Source organism: Haematobia irritans, chromosome 3 (assembly GCF_050003625.1).
Source record: "Haematobia irritans isolate KBUSLIRL chromosome 3, ASM5000362v1, whole genome shotgun sequence".
NCBI classification, from domain to species: domain Eukaryota; kingdom Metazoa; phylum Arthropoda; class Insecta; order Diptera; family Muscidae; genus Haematobia; species Haematobia irritans.
In genome coordinates, this window is record NC_134399.1 from 168,740,872 (window position 1) to 168,763,527 (window position 22,656).

Below are 22,656 nucleotides of genomic sequence, written 5' to 3' on the forward strand. Positions count from 1 at the left end.
ATATTTCTTCATTTTAAAGAAACTTGTCCTAATTTTGTATATTGTATATCCTAAAATGTAAAGTTGCATAATCTTCAATATTGTATCATTATAAATATTAGTTAAACAGATTGAATTATAGCTCATGGTAATATTTCTATTTATGCGACCTTCTTCTGGTATGATGTACAAGATTTCCTTTTCTAACCTTAGGCTACTTAGAGTAAATTTAAGCATTGTTTATATTGCATGCCTAACTTCCTCCCACTTAAATATACACTATGTTTATCTAACGCTGCACCTTGTCTCAAATAAACTCTTCGAATTATAAGACCCCAAGGGTGTAATGTCCAATCGAATGTCATATTCGGAATGAACCAATACGCTATAGCTTCACTAAATATCGCAACAAATATTTATCCTAATGGGATCATCTGTAAAGCTACATAGCCCAACGCGTGACAGGATATTATCAAAATACAATCACATGGCCTCTGGCAATTTTTGGCAAATCGCTATCACTTAACATTGATGTAAAAGCTTTCAACAGCTTAGAGCTTATTTTCAAATATTCTTCTTAAATCTAAAATTTCCAACTTTGTGTTCTTTGCCAGCACTTATCCTAAGGCGTTTCAAGCTGATTTGTTGATTTACATCACACGTTAATCAAAAGGAGACCAAGATTAAATGCCACACGATAACCCAAGGCTATGGCTTTTTCAAAACTCACACCTAAAAAGTCAAATAACCACAGCAACCCCTTGCGACCCAACACAGCATTTGAAATTTCAAAGCAAATGGGGTACAAGGTAAGATTTTATCTAACAGTGGAAAAAGAAATAGAATATCCTTCTGTCTTTTCTTCAGTTGAAGTGGAAAATCATGTTTTCCATAATTTGGAAAATGTTGCTCACCCACTTGCTTGTATTTTTTTTTTTTCAAATTAAATAACCATATTTTTTTATTTTCACCCCTAAGCAAATGAGCTTGGTAACCCAGAATTAGCTAATTTGAACTTTGTCCAATATTACATCTACTATTTTTATGCCTTTACTTTCTTTGTTTTTCTGAGGGATCTTGGAGGCCGTAATTAACTTTCTGGCTTTTTGAATTACTCATGCGAAGTCTGTTCTAATTTTACCAAACAAAAGCCTTTGTCCAGAGCAGTGAATCGTTTCCTCGAGCAGTTTTTTCTGCTTCTTTTGTCATTTTGGCATTATTAGAGGAAGTTTTTTTTTTAATGTGGATTTAGTTTAACAACAGGATATGCCAAGAAAGAAGAAACATTGCATTTGTCTTGTAGAATTAAAACCTCAAAACCATAGGATTGCGGTAATTCATTTCTGTTTCTAGTTCCGTTTTTAATTTTGTTCATTACATTTTTTTGAGGCCATAACACGAATATATTTGTAATTTGGCTTGATAACAGAGGCAAAAGGGTTAATTCCATACATTATTTCATTTTTTTCTAGGACACAAAATTTATAAAAATTTCTTAAGAACATAGACTTTTTATGAAAAGAAAATTTGTATATTTTAATTCACATAAAGGGTAGCTGATATGAATTGCAACCAACTTCTTTTCTAAACGTCTGACAGATTAATTCCAGTGATAGTTCACTTTATTGTTTACAACTTTTACTTTTACCGCCTAAAAGTATCCATGAAAAAATTCTACAGTAATGTTAGTAAAAACAAGTATATACAGCACTAAGTTCGGCCGGGCCGAATCTTAAATAGCCACCACCATGAACCAAATATTAGGGTTTCCTTTGAAATTTCAGGAGTGCTTGAGGACTTGAGGACACTTCCCGAAGATAAATTTAAAGATTTCACCTATGAGGACTATATCAGATTCTGGATTTATAAGAAACATTTTTGTTTGAGTTTTAGAGGAATCATTAACATCTCTTGTAAGTGTGCAAGAAAATTATAAAATAATGTCTTGATTTGAAATCTTAAATCTGTAGAAGTAAAATCTGGAAATTTTACATTGAGTTTCAAGCAATTTTCATGATCAGTGCGCCTTCTACACCCTCAAGAAGTGAAGTCGGTCTATATGAAGGCATTACCAAATGGGCCGATAAAAACTTAATCCAATACACGTTTTTGTGAGCCTAAAATACCAGAATATTTACAATTTCAGGCAAATCAGATAAAAACTACGGTTTCTAGAAACCCAAGGAGTTAAATCGGGAGATCGTTCTCATGGGGGCTATACTAAAATATGGACCGATACTCACTGTTTACGGAACACCTCTTTATGACCCGAAAATACCTCTAGATTTCCAATTTCAGGCAAATAGGATAAAAACTTCGGATTCTAGAAGCCCAAGACCCCAAATCGGGAGGTCGTTTTATATGGGGACCATACCAAAACATGGACCAATACTCACAATTTTTGGCACACGTATTTGTGGTCCTACAATATCTCTATATTTCCAATTTCAGGTACACTGAAAAAACAGTGACCCCACCAGGAAGAAAACTTTTGATTAATTTTAGAAAATTTTGAATATTTTTAGAAATTTTTAACTAAACAGTATCACAAGCGCTGGCATCGCGCCGATATCACAAAAATAAGTAAATATTTTTCGACAAATTCAAGAAAATTTATTAGACATAACAATTTTTTTTCACTTTTTAAAGAACATTTGTAGTTTGAAGGAAAAAAAATGGAGTTCAAAATTGCAAGAATGTCTTTAGTGACATACGAAGTTCATAATGGACACTTTTGTAGCAAAATTTACAAATTTGAAGAAATAATGAACTATTTTATGACAAATACGAATTTAGTAAATCTCTATCCATAACTTGTATATAATTTTCTGCCGTCTTTTAGTTCATTTAACTAACGTACGCAAAAAATTATTAGAGTAAATGAAACTTTCACCAAATATAATAAGTTCATGAACTAAAATATAGTTAAATTGGCTTTAGTGAAATAGTGAGTTCACTTTGTTTTGAGTGTAAATTGAATACCAAAATATAGACCGATACTCACAATTTTTGGCACACATATTTGTGGTCTTACAATATCTCTAGATTTTCCAATTTCAGGTAAATTAAATAAAAACTGAGGTTTCTATAAGACTAAGAAGTAAAATCGGGAGATCGGTCTATATGGGGGCTATTCCAAAATATGGACCGATACTCACCATTTTTGGCACACCTCTTAATGGTCATAAAATACCTCTAGATTTCAAATTTCAGGCAAATTGGATAAAAACTACGATTTCTATAAGCACAAGACTCCAAATCGGGAGGTCGGTTTATATGGGGGCTATATCAAAACCTGGACCGATATAACCCATCTTCGAACTTGACCTGCCTGCAGACAAAAGACGAGTTTGTGTAAAATTTCAGCACGAGTGCTTCATTATTGAAGACTGTAGCGTGATTACAACAGACAGACAGACAGACAGACAGACAGACGGACATCGTTATATCGTCTTAGAATTTCTCTCTGATCAAGAATATATATACTTTATATAGTCGGAAATCAATATTTCGAAGTGTTACAAACGGAATGACAAACGTATTATACGCCCGTCACCATTCTATGGTGGTGGGTATAAAAATATGGGAAATATAAAGCTAGAGCGATTTTGATGCAATTGTTCAACAGAGCATTTATGATTTATCGGGCGATACATATGTATTCGAGATATAGGGCAATTTGAGTAATATTTATAATTTTTGCTACTCAGCAGTGGCGATTTTAGAAGGATATTGGTTAAATCTCGCCAAGATATGTGGTCAATTGTGGTTTGTGATATATTATTTGGCCAATTCAGGCGATATTTCCACAAGTCGGAGGTTTATTTAAAATTCGACCATTCTGTGGAAAGTTTGGCATTACAGTGTGTAGGTTATGACTACGATATGGAGAAATCATCACAGAATTTTGTGTAAAATGTATCTTGGCCATATTAGATCAAGATGGCACACTTAAATAGCATATTAAATGTATTCTCTGTGGAAACAATCGAGTCAATTGGAGGAAACTCCCATTGAAAACGGGTCTAAAATATGAAACATTCTACCATATTTCCCCTACTCTGGCGTACATATATATAGGAGCTGTTTATGCCAAACAGGACAACCCTACAATCTTCCCCTCAGAATCAGATCCCTAAAATATTAATGAAAATGTCCAGATACTCGCACTAAAAAAAGTACGATATGTTTGACATTTATTAACGAACAATTTTTTAATTCTCCACTAAACCATACCACGTCGAACAGCAATTTCCGCTAATCTGTCTCATTCAATTTGTTAGGTTCTTACTGGTAAGAATCAATCTTGAATTCCAAAACCAAATCTAACTCCCTTGTTTTTCCTTCTTATTTCTCGGTTCATATGTTCATTGGGAACATATTCTCCTCGAATTCTTTTGGAGGTGCAAAGCCAACCGTCATATGTGACTATCTGCTCTTTGCATCATCCACCACTTCCCCTGTGCATTAACAGGAGCTATATCTTAATATGAACAGATTTTGACCAAATTTGACATGCATGGTTAGAATAATAATCCTGCTATCTCAGCAAAAAACATGAATGGGATAATAATTTTGGCCTCCGTGGTCATATGGGTGTAAATCGGGCGAAGATATACATATATGGGAGCTATATCTAAATCTGAACCAATTTCAACCAAATTTGGCACACTTAGCGATACTATTAAACTCCTTATGCCAAATTCGAAGCAACTCAGGGCAAAACTCTGGCTTCTGAAGCCATATAAGGGCAAATAGGACGAAATATATATATGGGAGCTATATCAAAATCTGAACCGATTTGAACCAAATTTGGCACGCTTAACGATACCATTAAACGTACTCCTTGTGCAAAATTTGAAGCAAATCAGGACAAAACTCAGGCTTTTGAGTCCATATTAGTCGAAATCGGACGAAAGATATATATGGGAGCTATATCTAAATCTGAACCGTTTTGGCAGATATTTTGCATATCTTACGAAAGCCCCAAAATATTTGGCTGCCCGAAATTTTCATCAAATACGTTGTTAAATACGTCAGATATTGACCAGATATATATATATATATATATATATATATATATATATATATATATATATATATATATATATATATATATATATATATATATATATATATATATATATATATATATATATATATATATATATATATATATATATATATATATATATATATATATATATATATATATATATATATATATATATATATATATATATATATATATATATATATATATATATATATATATATATATATATATATATATATATATATATATATATATATATATATATATATATATATATATATATATATATATATATAGCGATTGTCTTTGAGCCAATGTAAAACTCTGTGCCAAATTTGAGGACGATCGGACTTAAACTGCGAGCTGTACTTTGCACACAAAATTACATATACAGACAGATGGACGGACAGACAGACAGACGGACATCGCTAAATCGACTCGGAATTTAATTCTAAGACGATCGGTATACTAAACGATGGGTCTCAGACTTTTCCTTCTTGGCGTTACATACAAATGAACAAACTTATTATACCCTGTACCACAGTAGTGGTGAAGGGTATAATGAGTTGCAACAAAAGTCATTGAATTTCCAAACAGTGCAAGTGCAAAAAAAAAAAAGTTAGATCGGAACGAGTCAAGCAGCTGCTTCGCAGAGAAGCCTTTTTAAATTTCACAGTAAACTTTATTTGAGACATCCTTTAGGTTGGCTACCGTGGAGCAATGGTGAGCATGCCCTCCTTGCCTATAAAGGGTCTTGGATTCAATCCCTGCTTCGACATATAACATATTCCAAAAATGTTCGGAAGATTCCAAAAATATCTACATTCTACATTCCATACTGCTATATTAAATTTAAAAACCGTGTTTTTGTATCAAAAATTATTTTTTTATTTCCTGAAATAAAAAGTTGGACGCAAAACAGACTCTTTTGGTAATTTTTGAAGAAATTCAAAAACTCTAACAAAAGAAAAAGTTTTCGGGACACGTTTTCCAAACGACTTTTAAAGTTTTGTTCCCTGTGGGGCATTTTGGAGATCATGTCTTGGGCTTAAAAATCGTAGTATTTATTCAATTCGCCTGAAATTGGAAATCTTAAGGTATTTTAGGACCATAAAGAGGTGTGCCAAAATTGGTGAGTATTGGTCCATGTTTTGGTATAGCCCCCATATAGACCGATCTCCCGATTTTACTTCTTGGGCTTATAAAAATTGTAGTTTTTATCCAATTTGCCTGAAATTGGAAATCTAGAGGTATCTTAGGACTACAAGGGGGTGTGCCAAAAATGATGAGTATCGGTTCATGTTTTGGTATAGCCCCCATATAGAATGATCTCCCGATTTTACTTCTTGGGCTTATAAAAATCGTAGTATTTTTTTCCAATTTGCCGCAAATTGAAAATCTAGAGGTATTTTAGGACCATAAAAAGGTGTGCCGGAAATGTTTTGACATAGCCCCCATATGGACCGATCACTAGATTTTAACATACTTCTTGGGCTTATAGAAACCGTAGCTCTTATCTAATTTCCCTGAACTTGGAAATCTAGAGGTATTACAGGACCATAAAGAGGCACGCCGAAAATGGTGAGTATCGGTCAATGTTTTAGTATAGCCCGATCTCCGGATTTTCATTTTTGGGCTTATAGAAACCTTAGTTTTTGTCTGATTTGCCTGAAATTGTAAATATACTGGAATTTTAGAATTAAAAAAAAAACTTGTATCGGATTTAGTTTTTATCGGTCCATTTGGTAAGGCCTCCATATAGGCTGATTCCAACTCTTGAGGGTATAGAAGGCGCACTGATGAAGAAAATTGCTTGAAACTAAATGTACAATTTCCAGATTTTACTTCCCGTAATCATTTAAATAATGGGGATGAAAATCTACAGATTTTAGATTTCAAATCAAGGCGTAATATCATCATTATATTGCACACTTACAAGAGATGTTAATGATTTCTCTAAAACTCAAACAAAAATGGTGCTTATAAATCCAGAATCTTGTATAGTCTTCATAGGTAAAATCAAACCCCATGAAATGTCAAAGGAAACTATAGTATTTGATTCATGGTGCGTACACTGAAAAATTAAAGATTACGCAACCTAAATTTTAGCATGCAAAATTCACAAAATATTAAGGACAAACGTCTTATAAATAATGAAATTTTAATTAAAATAAAGTTTATAATCTTTGCTTCAAAAATTTTTTTCATTAAATTTAGGACACGAATTTTGCAAATTTGCGTCCCTCCGTTAAAGTTCATTGTCTTTGAACTAAGGCTAATTTTCCTTAAAGTAAAGATAAACATTTTTGATTTAAAGAAATTGCCCTTAAATTAAATATTGAAACTATAGTTTTAAGATAAAAACGCTTCAAATACAGGATAAGACTTATTTTGAGGATATAGCGTCTTTGGTTTAAGGTTTTGTTGGAATTAAGAAAACATTTTTTACTTTAAGTATCCGTTATATTTTGGATTTTCAAACAGTCATTCGTTTGTACGTGAGTACCTTTATTAATAAACCGCGAAAAGAGAATGAAAATTTGATAAATGAGATCTGTATCTTAATTTTAATTTTATTAGTCCTAGATTTGAAGCCAGATAGGTCGCTAAAATAATTCCTTACTTTAAAGAAGCCGCATCTTTGGCTCGGAATCAATACCAATATCCTTAAGGGAAGGTCAAAATCTTTGGATCTAAGTAAACTTTTTTTTTGAGTGTATTTAAGATTCGGCCCGGCCGAACTTACTGCTTTTTATACTTATTTTTCGTAACATATAGGACACGAACCATTCAAATGTGAAATCATCCTTAAATTAACTGTGATAATACATTTAAATTTAAACTGTCATTTATTTGCACTTGAGTAGCTTTGTTAATATATCGCAAAAAAAAGAGTGAACATTCCATAAATGAGATCTGTATCCCACTTCTATAGAACCTTTGGCGCGGAACCAATACCAAAATTCCTACCGGAGGGTCAAAATATTCGGGCCCGAGTAAACTACCATGAAGCTTCTTGAGACAAGACTGGTTCACTGTAACGTATGTCAGTGAATTTAAAAATAGATATGATCTTTCAATAAGAACGTCATTCGAACATAATTTTATAAATCCATCAAAATGCTGAATGTCAAATTTAACACCGTTAAAAAAAAAATAATTTGTATAAAAAATCTATGTTTCCCTTAAAACCGACAGAAGAAAGAAATTACTCAGTATGTCACTTTACTGAATGTATGCTAATCCCATGAATAAGGACAATGATTACATTGACCGCCTGCATAAATGAAGATATCTATGGGGTATTGAATGCCTAAGCAAATACTTAGTTCCACGTAGACATACTGTCTCCATTGAATAATTATTAGCTCCCTTTTTGTCCAACAGCATGGTGAAACATGCAATTCAAATTCATCATTGCCTTCCTCCCCTAGGTGGAAACAATAAAACATAGACTATCAACCCAGGGACCCAAGTGAGCCCATGGGCTTAGAGGTACCCACTAAATATCAAATGTGGATAATAACATAAGCATTAATTACCTGACAAGTTACCTTCTGTTGCATCTCTATAGCTCTTCAGTCCCATTAGCTTGAGTGCTTCCAAGCATTGTTTGCGCCTTGTTGGATATTCACTGTCGGATAACTCATGCCGCACATCTGAATTGCAAATTAAAACCACCAGATCTTTTTCACCGGCAACAAATGGAATTTGGAATGTTTCCAAAGAGCTACAACAATACAAACAAAAAAGGTAAAGGGAAAAAATTAAGTGAACAAACTCAAACGAAAAGTGACACATCCACAAAATATATGGTATATAACGAGGTAGAAAAGTTCTATCCAATACAAAGGATATTCTAACACAAACAAACACACACATACATAGGTATTTACCACATTATAGGATATAAAAGGATACCACCACTGCATTCAAATATATTTTGAATGCATACGTGTATTGTAATATACATAAACAATAGCCGAGAAAAGAACAAATTTATGAGAAAAGGATTTTCAGCAATATGGAATAGAAAATTCAATTTTCCTATATTACAAAATGTATGTTGGCAAAACGAAGGACACTAGAACATTTTTTTTTGTTATATACTAAATTATGGTAAGAGGGAACTCACATATGCTCGAACCAAACAATGAGTTCTCAATATGTTTCAGGGCAAAAAATGTTCAGTGTCGCGTAGTAAAAAATTCATAAATCTGTATAAAAAACGTATGGCAATGAAAATTTTCTTTTTGGATCCGAAAGTGGTGTAAAATTGACCCAGAAGCAATGAATTTTACATGGAATTGTCATAGAACGGAAGTTTCATTATTCTTCCGATGTGATGATATTTCTGTATTTCATATTTTATAAAAAAAAAACAATCAAGAACGGAAAATAATTATTTTCTTAATACGTATCTCTATATAAAGACGTTTCAAAAATTACTAACTTCTTTATCACAAATTCCACGTCCGCCGAGGAATGGATCAGTACACTTTGCAAAAATTTTATGGAAATTTATATTATTTTAGTTTTCCTTGCTATGTTTTATATATGGTTAACGAAATTAAGAAATTAAATTAAAAAAATTATTACTTTTTGTGCTTTCAGGAGGCTCGAGAAGACAAATCTGGAAATCAGTTTATATGGGAGCTATATGCAATTTTCGACCGATATATACCAATTTTTGTGTGTGTGTGGGTTATACCCCACATTAGCATTTATAAATGCCAAGACCAAATAGTGAATTGAATGACAAAAGTTAGTACGTATACCCCTCATATGGTGGTGGATATAAATCGACATCGCGTGGCCCTATTCACTTGTACGGAAAACTTCATATCTCAGACGGCTTAAAATCTGTGGAATACCGTGGGTCATGTATACCGAGTTAAAAGGTTTAAGTATAAAGAAAATCGTAAATGTTCTAAAATGTTTGTTCTTTAAAGACAAAAATTAGTATTTTGCTACAAAACGAATTTTTAAATATTATATTTCGGGTATTATATCTCCAAAACGGTTTAACGTTTTTACTGGATGTAAAAAAATTGATTAATTCTTTTTCATTTAAATTTCTGGTTAATTGCATCTTACCTACATCTTTCTCACTTCCACGTGATTTAGCTTCCCAGCAAAAAAAAAAATTGGAAGTTGTTCAGAAATATATCTTTTAAAGCACATCCCGGAATCCCCACTATTTTGGTACGGGATTAGGCGTTTTAAGTGTAAAGTTTTGGACAATTAAAATTCGCATAAAAGAATAGAACATCAATAAAAAAAGTTAAAAAATAATAAAAATAAAATTAACAAGTATATACGGCCGTAAGTTCGGCCAGGCCGAAGCTTATGTATCCTCCACAATGGATCGCGTAGAAACTTCTACTGAAGAATGTCATCCACAATCGAATTACTTGGGTTGCGGTAACACTTGCCGATGGCACGGTATCTTAAAACTTCCTAATACCATAATATATACCACGTAGTCCATACGTGGTATATATTTTCTATAGAAATAAAATTTTGACAACATTTTCTATAGAAACAAGATTTTAACAAATTTTTTTTATAGATATAACATTTTAACAAAATATTCTATAGAAATAAAATTTTGACAAAATTGTCAAAAGATTTAAAAATTTTGACAACATTCTCTATAGAATTAAAATTTTGACAACATTTTCTATAGAAATAAAATTTTACAAAATTTTCTATAGGAATAAAATGTTGACAAAATTTTCTATAGAAATAAAATGTTGACAAAATTTTCTATAGAAATAAAATTAGATTATTTTTGGCTCGAGTGGCAACCATGATTATGAACCAATTTGGCCCAATTTTTGTGTGATTGGGGATCGGCTATATATAACTATAGGCCGATATGGACCAATTTTGGCATGGTTATTAGCGGCCATATACTAACACCACGTTGCAAATTTCAACCGGATCGGATGAATTTTGCTCGCCCAAGAGGCTCCGGTTTATATGGGGACTATTTATAATTATGGACCGATATGGACCAATTTTTGCATGGTTGTTAGTGACCATATACTTACACCATGTACCAAATTTCAGCCAGATCGGATGAAATATGCTTCTCTTAGGGGCCTCGCAATCCAAATCGGGGGATCGGTTTATATGGGGGCTATATATAATTATGGACCGATGTGGACCAATTTTTGCATGGTTGTTAGAGACCATATACTAACACCATGTACCAAATTTCAGCCGGATCGGATGAAATTTGCTTCTCTTAGAGGCCTCGCAAGCCAAATTTTGGGGTCCGTTTATATGGGGGCTATACGTAAAAGTGGTCCGATATGGCCCATTTGCAATACCATCCGACCTACATCAATAACAACTACTTGTGCCAAGTTTCAAGTCGATAGCTTGTTTCGTTCGGAAGTTAGCGTGATTTCAACAGACGGACGGACGGACGGACGGACATGCTTAGATCGACTCAGAATTTCACCACGACCCCGAATATATATACTTTATGGGGTCTTAGAGCAATATTTCGATGTGTTACAAACGGAATGACAAAGTTAATATACCCCCAATCCTTTGGTGGAGGGTATAAAAATTTCACCCCCGCTGGAGTTTGAACCTATGACATTTGATTTTTACACTTCCATTGAAGTTCTTTTTTTTATCGTTTAATTTATTTTTAAAGTTTTATCTTTTTTTCTTTATGTGCAATTAAAGTCCTTTAAAAACATGTTAACTTCAAATTAAATTTTCAGATTCAGATTCGACTTGAAGTAGCTATGTGAAAAACATCTCCTGATTTAAAACACTGTTTTGCTTTGTTGTCAAGATGCAACAAAAGACAACAAATATACCTACCGTCTTTTTTCTACCAGTGTAGTTTCAGAAAGGTTTTTGTCTACTCCAAAAATAAACATTTTGTAACAAACGTATTTTTTTTTTTGATAATAAAATTTAGAACTTTTCGAAGCGATATCCCAGAAACGTTTTTCAATGGTTAGCATGCCCGCCTTGCATACACAAGGTCATGGTCAAGGTCCTGCTTCCACCGAACACCAAAAAGTTTTTCAGCGGTGGATTATCCCACCTCAATAATGCTGGTGACATTTCTGAGGGTTTCAAAGCTTCTCTAAGTGGTTTCACTGGAATGTGGAACGCCGTTCGGACTCGGCTATAAAAAGGAGGTCCCTTGTCATTGAGCTTAACATGGAATCGGGCAGCACTCAGTGATAAGAGAGAAGTTCACCACTGTGGTATCACAATGGACTGAATAGTCTAAGTGAGCCGGGCTGCCACATAACCTAACCTAACCTAAATACTTAATTATTTTTCCTGTAGGCTACGTACTAGTTGTACTCCCGTAATCTTATATTCGGATTTTCATTCTCATAATACTCGTATGCAAAGTTCTTAATGCAAAGTTCATATCCTTAATAATTTCTTAAGTTTTTCTCCAGTTCAATTTTCATCAGGTTCTTACCCCCATGTGGCGGGATCTATATATAAAAAAATCGGGGCTATTGCAACAACAGTGGTCCAAATTCTCGATCGTGATTCTCACAGGACTCCTGAATATCGCGCCAGCTAGTGTATAACTACTCCATATCATAATATGGACTAAAATCATTTCTACTTTGGCATCCCTAAGACACATATCCAGCTTCACTAGCTTGGGAAACAATTGTGATTATTAGTTGTGCTAATATTCCCACTGAGAATACCCATAATTTGTTATGATTTTTTTGCTCTGCAGTCTTTTCAACTCCCATTATTTGCTGCAATTCCATTGTTTTTAAAATATCCGTTTTATATTTGAATAATTTTGTATCACCTGTGTTCACATGATAATTTACTCCTCCCAATTATTCCCACACATAGTCTCATTCATATCCCTGATATTTGTGTTAGGTGTGTGTTGGGATTTTTTAATTCGTCTAACTTTTCGAACAAACTTGGTCTTCCTGTCGACTGCATTGTGGATTTAATTTTTTTTTTTTTGCTGAATAAATGTTCAAAGTTTTTATTGGATGTGTATGTGTGTGTATGCGACTACGTTTCAATGCGGAACACACACCTTTGTTATTTCTATGGTGTCGATATGTATTCGTGTCTCTCTGTCGTTCTTATTTCCGGTTGTTCTCTTGCGGTTGACTGGCCTCTATCTAATAAACTTTTGGTACAGTTTTAATTCCATGCCTTTTGAACTTCAGATAATTACACTTGAAGAAACAAAAAGATACCAAAAGGATGTATTCGTAAGAAACCTAGTAATGAAGAGAGGAGGTAAAGGTAAAGGGTCCAATATAAAAAAGAAACGAGGTGGCACATTTCAGGAGAGAAAAAAACTATGGGCTGGAACGCAAGGTATACGAATTGCAGCTGGTTTATGGTATTCCGTGTTATGTTAGGTTAAAGTGGCAACCCGATTTATTGTCAAGCTCACTTAGACTATTCAGTCCATTGTGATACCACATTAAACTAAACGTACCTACACGCAAAAAAATAATTCTTTCCTCCCAAACGAAATTTTAGACAAACAAAGTTCGTTTCTCATTTGCTTTTCGCTGTAAGGAAGTGTATTTGGAAGAAAAGTATATACTTTTTGTGATAAACGTTTATTCTTTTCCAGGATGTAAAAACAATTTCATAAAGACTAGCTCAAAAAAAAAAAACATTATTTTCTTGCTAATTGCATTGTCCCTCACATCTTTCTCACATCCACGAGGATTTTTAGTTCTTAACACCTTTTTCTGTAATACCAACAATGTAGAAGAAATTATACGATTTTATACATTTTTAAAATTTTTTTTACCTTTCGCCTGGACGGAGAATCGAACCGCGGACCATGCACATTGTAAGCCAACACACTAACCACTGAGCTATGTACCTGTTATGGTCATCAATAGATAAATATCCATATAAGTTATATTTATATAGCATAGCTTGCGGCGCCCACGAACCGAATAAACAAAGTTTATTTACCGGAAAAAAACATTTAGTTTGGCACCGTGGAGCAGTGGTAGCTACGTCCGACTCTCATGCCAAGGGTCGTGGGTTCGATCCCTGCTTCGGCCAAAGTTTTTTTTTTGCTTTTGTTTTTTTTTTACATATATTCCAGATATATTCGGAAGATTCCGAAAAAATGTTCAACATTACATTGTACTACATTAAATTTTGAACTGTAAAATGTGTCTTATTAAAGACCTAAAGTCAGAAAAGAACAGTGTTTGATATAAACGAAATGGACTGTGTTGTTATTTCAAAAATAACTTTTTTTATTGAAAAAATAAAAATTTTGTAACAAACGATTTTTTTTGGTGATAAAAGTTTAAAATTTTCGAAGCAATTCAAAAAACTCTAACAAAAGAAAAACGTTTTCGGTACACGTTTTCCAAACGTTTTTTTTCTTTGCGTGTATTACATTTCGGCACATCTAGTTTTAACCGTTGAACCTACTCGATTAGTTTAGATTATATGAAAGGCGGAAAATTTTGCGAAATCGTAATCCCGAACAGGGTGAAATATTCCATATATATTTATTTATTTATTTATTCAGTCTATGGAATACATTCCTTACAGACTAGCAATTCTTAAAATAAATTAAGTCTAAAATAGAATTAAAACTATTTAGGGAAATTGAAAAATCTAAATCAAAGTTATTATTTAAATTATTAAATTCTTTAAGAGATCTTAAAATTGGTTCCGAAGATCCATAGTTTGTTCTATGAGCAGGAATTGCAAAATAATCATGCTTTCGCAAACAATGTATTGGTACATTAAAACCAATCAACTCTAAAAGAGACGGACAATCTATAAATCCATTAATTATTTTATAAATAAACAAAACTGAAAACTTTAATCTACGCGATTGAAGAGAATCCAAATGAATTAGCCTACACCTAGCTTCATATGAAGGCAAAGGATCAGTAAAAGGCACCGACAATAATGCAAACTTTATAAACTTTTTCTGCAATTTTTCAATTCGATCGCAATGGACAGTATATATAGGATTCCAAACAATAGCGGCATATTCCAGCCTAGATCTCACAAAGCTAGTGTATAGTATTTTTCTTGTATATGGATCTACGAATTCCTTAGAATTCCGTTTAACAAATGCCAACATCGAATAAGCCTTTGGCATTATATAATCTATATGCAATTTGAAGGAAAATTTAGCATCAAAAACTACCCCCAAATCACGAACATGATCAACCTTTAGCAGCTCCTGATTATTTATAAAATACGAAGAATTCAGGTCATTAATTCTTCTCGAGTAGGTGAGATATACGCATTTAGACACATTCAAAGGCAATAAATTCCATTCACACCACGAGAATAATCTATCCAAATCAGATTGTAGCAAGAATACATCAGATAAGGACTTAATATTTGCAAATATCTTAATGTCATCTGCATAAATCAAACAGTTAGCAAAATGGCAACAAAATATAACATCATTAAGGAATAATATAAATAACAAAGGACCAAGAATACTACCTTGGGGAACTCCAGACATAGCAATATAGGGTTCCGATATTGAAGCATCCACATAAACAAAACATTTTCTCATATTTAAATATGACCGTAACCACTGCAGTAAACTCGAGTGGAAACCAATTTTGTAAAGCTTTGCAAGCAAAATATTATGTGAAACTTTATCAAAAGCTTTGCAGAAATCCAAGTATATAGTGTCAACTTGGTTCCCCTTTTCTAGACTATTTAAACAGAAATTAGTAAATACTAATAAATTTGAAACTGCCGAGCGATTCTTTACAAACCCATGTTGAACATCTGAGATATGATGCCGTACTGTCGAAACTATTCTTTCATAAACTAAATGTTCTAAGATTTTAGATATATTAGGCAATTTGGAAATTGGCCTATAATTACGAATATCCCCCTTCAAACCAGACTTGAAGACAGGCGTAACAGACGCAGTTTTCCAATTATCTAAAAATAAACCATTTCTTAAAGATAAATTAAAAATATATTGTAGAGGTCCAGAAATAGATGAGGCACATTTCTTCAAAAATAAAGAAGAAAGGCCATCCATATCTGACCTCACCGAATCATTAAGATTTAACAATGAATTCCAAACATCATCCAGTGAGAACTGGATCAAACCCATATCTAGAACAGAGCTAACATTTTCTAAGATTCTAGAATCCAACTCATTTAAATCGAATTTCTGAAAATTAGAACTAAAAAATTTAGCAAATAAATTTGCCTGAGATTGCGATGAATCTGCAAACACTTCATCCATATGCATTGAAGAAGGAAAATCACTATGTCCTTTCTTACATTTAATAAATTGCCAGAACGATTTTGGATTACTTTTTATTTTGCCTTCATAATCAGAGATGTATTGTTTATAAAGAAACTTATTTAAGAATAAAAATTCCCGTGAATAGTGTTCATGAAGCCTTTTACTTTCAGCAGAATTAGTGGATTTATGGATTTTATGGAATTGATTTCTTAGATTTTTTAGCTTTTTCAAACCATTTGTATACCATGGAAGTTTATGATTACAACGCTTAAGCCGCGGTATATGCAAATTAATGATATCCTTCAATTTCCCAAGAAATAAAGTATAGCAACTTGAAACACACTTATCTCTAAACAAATGAAACCAATCAATTACATTAATAATTTCATTAATTAAATCAAAATTAGCAATAGAATAATTAAAAATATCATCAATTTGACAAGTAGTATTAGGAAAACAGTAAAATTCAATTTTGAGAGACATAGGTACATGATGTCTATCAGAAGAACTGATTGGATGAGCACACTGCTCTACAAGAAATTTTACGTTTTGAGTTATAAAAGCCAGATCCAAAAGTTTACCACGAGCATTAAATAGAGGATTAATTTGATAAAGATCCAAAGCATACATGTTATCAATAAAACTTATTTCAATAGTAGAATTTACATTATTTGGATAAAAAATATTTGAATTTATGGAATTAGACCAATCTAAATTACATAAATTGAAATCACCTAAAATTAAAGAGCCAGCTGAATCATTATCAGGGCTAGTGATATTAAAAATATGAGCATCATATAAAGTTTGATGAGAACCAGGTGGTATATATGATACAATAATACATAATAAATAATACATTTAGAACCAATTAGTTTAATACAAAGTTGATCAAGTAATGAATCATTATTTACCAAAGGAACTTCAGCAGAAATTAAAACTTTTCTTACTGCAATTAATACACCACCACCTCGAGAGTGACCAGTCTTAACAGGGTCACGATCTTTATGGTATATATTGTAGATATTCATATCGAAAAATTCACTATTCAGAAAATCCGGGTTGAGCCATGTCTCAGTTAAAACAATAACATCGAACTCTGATTGAGACGTTTCCATAAACAGTTCATCGCATTTCGTTCTCATTCCACCAATATTTTGATAGTAAACACGGAGCAGGGAAAATTCTACTGGTTTTATGCTCCCGGTATATCCGTCCGAGTGTTTTGAAAATTCACAAAAGGACGAATTTGCACATTAGCAGGCCATAGCGATGGTGTAAATACTGCATTATAAAATCCAGGCGAAATACCCACTTTAAAATTTATGCTCCTTAATTCATTCAGATTAGCATCCTTTTTGACTAATTTATAGCAAGTAAAGTTTTTGGCATCAATCTTAAGATGTTTTGCTAAGTAGTTTATAATCTCTTGTTCAGTAACTGTAGGACGGAACGAAGAGATATGAACCCATTTCTTTCTAACAACAACTTCCAGTTCTTCATTATCATTTTGCCCAATAACAGCCTTTTTACGATTTTTTCTTGGCTGTACAGTATTCCACTGTAAATTGTTTGTACGAGAGCTATATCTAAAGCTAAACCAATTTGTATAATATTTTGCAGGTTTGATTGATACCTCACAAGGTTACCTTGTGCAAAATTTTAATGAGATCAGTTTATAAACACAAAAAGCTAAAAAAGCCATACACTATTGGTGAAAAGCTCGCTTTACCAATTGCGATAAAAATTACAGAAACGGTACATGGAAAAAAATATGTTGTTCAGTTAAAAAAGTTTCCTATTTCAAATGATACTGTTACCAAAAGAATTGCAGCCATTAGTAATGACTTGTTTCAACAACTTCTTGAGAGAATTAAAGGAAACTTATTTTCGATTCAGTGCGACGAGACGGCTGATATTACAAACAATTCTCAATTACTAACATATGTAAAATATTGTTATGCATGAATGCACATAAAGGGTGATTCTTTTGAGGTTAGGATTTTCATGCATTAGTATTTGACAGATCACGTGGGATTTCAGACATGGTGTCAAAGAGAAAGATGCTCAGTATGCTTTGACATTTCATCATGAATAGACTTACTAACGAGCAACGCTTGCAAATCATTGAATTTTATTACCAAAATCAGTGTTCGGTTCGAAATGTGTTTCGCGCTTTACGTCCGATTTATGGTCTACATAATCGACCAAGTGAGCAAACAATTAATGCGATTGTGACCAAGTTTCGCACTCAGTTTACTTTATTGGACATTAAACCAACCACACGAATGCGTACAGTGCGTACAGAAGAGAATATTGCGTCTGTTTCTGAGAGTGTTGCTGAAGACCGTGAAATGTCGATTCGTCGCCGTTCGCAGCAATTGGGTTTGTGTTATTCGACCACATGGAAGATATTACGCAAAGATCTTGGTGTAAAACCGTATAAAATACAGCTCGTGCAAGAACTGAAGCCGAACGATCTGCCACAACGTCGAATTTTCAGTGAATGGGCCCTAGAAAAGTTGGCAGAAAATCCGCTTTTTTATCGACAAATTTTGTTCAGCGATGAGGCTCATTTCTGGTTGAATGGCTACGTAAATAAGCAAAATTGCCGCATTTGGAGTGAAGAGCAACCAGAAGCCGTTCAAGAACTGCCCATGCATCCCGAAAAATGCACTGTTTGGTGTGGTTTGTACGCTGGTGGAATCATTGGACCGTATTTTTTCAAAGATGCTGTTGGACGCAACGTTACGGTGAATGGCGATCGCTATCGTTCGATGCTAACAAACTTTTTGTTGCCAAAAATGGAAGAACTGAACTTGGTTGACATGTGGTTTCAACAAGATGGCGCTACATGCCACACAGCTCGCGATTCTATGGCCATTTTGAGGGAAAACTTCGGAGAACAATTCATCTCAAGAAATGGACCGGTAAGTTGGCCACCAAGATCATGCGATTTGACGCCTTTAGACTATTTTTTGTGGGGCTACGTCAAGTCTAAAGTCTACAGAAATGAGCCAGCAACTATTCCAGCTTTGGAAGACAACATTTCCGAAGAAATTCGGGCTATTCCGGCCGAAATGCTCGAAAAAGTTGCCCAAAATTGGACTTTCCGAATGGACCACCTAAGACGCAGCCGCGGTCAACATTTAAATGAAATTATCTTCAAAAAGTAAATGTCATGGACCAATCTAACGTTTCAAATAAAGAACCGATGAAATTTTGCAAATTTTATGCGTTTTTTTTTAAAAAAAAGTTATCAAAGCTCTTAACAAATCACCCTTTATTAGTTTTACACATTGCATGATTCATCGCGAAGCATTGGTGGCCAAGAACGTATATTTGGATCTAAACTCGGTTTTACAAGATGTAGATGTAGGATCATCAACTTTATTAAAAGCGTGCACTTAATACCCGCCTGTTTGCTAATATCTGCAAAGATATGGGTTCGGAGTATGAAAAGCTTTTGTTGCATTCAGAAATTAGATGGCTGTCAAAAGGGAGAAAATTGAGACGTTTGATGGAATTGAAACATGAGGTAATGCTGTTTTAAAGCAGAAAAACTCAGTTGATTCTGAACTTTTTCATTACGAGCAGTGGATGTGCAACTTATCTTATTTGTCAGATATATTCGAGAAACTGAACGAACTAAATTTGTATCTTCAAGGGATGTATACAAATATTTTTAACCCTAGACAGTTATCCTTCGTAAAAATGACGACGATAAATTTTATTATACCCTGCGCCACACTGTGGAACAGGGTATTATAAGTTAGTGCATATGTTTGTAACACCCAGAAGGAGACGAGATAGACACATGGTGTCTTTGGCAATAATGCTCAGGGTGGGTCCCTGAGTAGATATAACCATGTCCGTCTGTCCGTCCGTCCGTCCGTCTGTCTGTGAACACATTTTTGTGATCAAAGTCTAGGTCGCAATTTAAGTCCAATCGCCTTCAAATTTGGCACATGTTCCTAATTTGGGTCAGGATATAATCCTATTGATTTTGGAAGAAATCGGTTCAGATTTAGATATAGCTCCCATATATATCTTTCGCCCGATATGCACTAATATGGACCCAGCAGCCAGAGTTTTATACCGATTTGCTTGAAATTTTTTACAAACATAACACTTAATCGTATAGTCAAGTGTACAAAATTTGATTGAAATCGGTTCAGATTTAGATATAGCTCCCATATATATCTTTCGGCCGATATGGACATATATGGCCCCAGAAGCCAGATTTTAGGCCGAATTTGGTTGAAATTTTGCTCTAGGAGTAACATTAGTAGTATAGCCAAGTGTGCAAAATTTGATTGAAATCGGTTCAGATTTAGATATAGCTCCCATATATATATATTTCGCCAGATATGGACTAATATGGTCCTAAAAGCCAGGGTTTTGGCCCAATTTGATTGAAATTTTGCACAGGGAGTAGATTTAGCATTGTAGCTATGCGTGCCAAATTTGGTTGAAATCGATTCAGATTTAGATATAGCTCCCATATATATCTTTCGCCCGATATGCACTTATATGGACCCAGAAGCCAGAGTTTTGGCCCAATTTGTTTGAAATTTTGCACTAGGAGTACAATTAGTAATATAGTCATGTGTGCCAAATTTGATTGAAATCGGTTCAGATTTAGATATAGCTTCCATATATTTTTCGCCCGATATGGACTTATATGGCCCCAGAAGCCAGAGTTTTGGCCCAATTTGGTTGAAATTTTGCACTAAGTGTACAATTAGTAATATAGTCATGTGTGCCAAATTTTATTGAAACCGGTTCAGATTTAGATATAGCTCCCATATATATGTTTTTCTGATTTCGACAAAAATGGTCAAAATACCAATATTTTCCTTGTTAAATCGCCACTGCTTAGTGAAAAGTTGTAAAAATGACTCTAATTTTCCTAAACTTCTAATACATATATATCGAGCTATAAATCATAAATAAACTTTTGCGAAGTTTCCTTAAAATTGCTTCAGATTTAAATGGTTTTTTTACTAAAATTGTGTTCCACCCTAGTGCATTAGCCAACTTAAATTTTGAGTCTATAGATTTGACGGATGTGATATGGTATCGAAAATTTAGATCTACAAAGTGGTGCAGGGTATAATATAGTCGGCCCCGCCCGACTTTAGACTTTCCTTACTTGTTTTTGTTCTTATTTTGTTTTGGTAGTTGGGAAAATGATAAATGTAATTGTACTAATTAAACCGAATTATGAATTTTTGTTTATTATTAATTTAAAATAAACTGAGTGATATAGTAAACAAAATTTTGCTTTTTGTCCACGATGCAGTTACTAGAACCTTTAAATAGGCAAAATGACAAAGGATGACGTTAGAGTACAAAAATATGGATGACTTTCCAGGGTTAATTTGGATAATAAAATCCAAGCATTTGTGGAAAAAATAAATGTATGGAAAAGGTTAGTCACACTCTTAGAAAAATATGTTTTTCATATGTTCCGATATAAACAAAATGTGTTTCGGGCACAATTTTAAAACACAATATATTTAAGTGCATACATGTAATGTTCCTAAACTAACACTAAATGTTTGGGACATCTATGTTAATATGTTAGAATATATTATGTTTGGGGCATGAATGTTTCATAAAAATCATATGTGTGAATGCAAACATATATAAATTTACAAATTTCGACTAAACATACATATGTTGTGATATTTTATTCAAAGCGACAGAGAGAGTATAGAGAAAGAAATAAAGATGGAAACCGGGAGAGTTGACGAAAGATATCATCATAACACAGCGAAAGAATCAGAAGAGAACAATTTCTGTGAAACCGCTGGTATGTTGTTTCGGAAAACTGTTTTATGATAAGGCCAAACATTTGATATGCTTAAGTCTAAATATTATTTAATTTGAATAAAGAGAATAGACATTCAGAACCAAGAGAATAGACATTTGGAAAACAAACAACATATGTTTTCGCCTTGAGAGCAACATTTTGTGTATGTGTGGACATGTGTTTGGTTTATCATTTTGGCATTATGGCACAATTTTTTTCTTGGTTCGTCTTGGGGTCTTCATAAAAATAACGAAAGGGCACTATACTCTTTTTAGAGTTGAGACAGTAAAATGAAATAAGGAGGAAATAGTGAACAATTACACAGTAAAATGTATAAAAATAAAGTTTAGTTCCTCTTTATTAATAACTAGTCCAAGAGGAGTTAGCGGACACCTTCAAATATAAAAGCGGGCATTAAGTTCGAGTTTTGCAGCTAAATCAATTTAAAAAGTTTATTTTCCTTAAAATGAATTATTAAAGAAAAATAAAAGGCATTTTAGACCGATGGTGTTAAATGCTAGTAAAAAACTGTTCACGCCTAAATAAATTTAT

At 33.4% G+C, this 22,656-nt stretch overlaps 1 protein-coding gene across 3 annotated transcripts in view; it reads right to left on the reverse strand.

Moving 5' to 3' along the window:
• LOC142229803 (galactokinase-like) overlaps positions 1 to 22,656 on the reverse strand; it is a 154,810-nt gene that overhangs the window by 86,184 nt on the left and 45,970 nt on the right. For 2 of the 3 annotated variants that reach the window (XM_075300381.1, XM_075300380.1), the window contains exon 6: positions 8,578 to 8,765. In XM_075300381.1, the coding sequence (XP_075156496.1) occupies positions 8,578 to 8,765 (188 nt within the window). The remainder of the gene's footprint in view (positions 1 to 8,577; positions 8,766 to 22,656) is intronic. The other variant, XM_075300382.1, reaches the window with a different exon arrangement.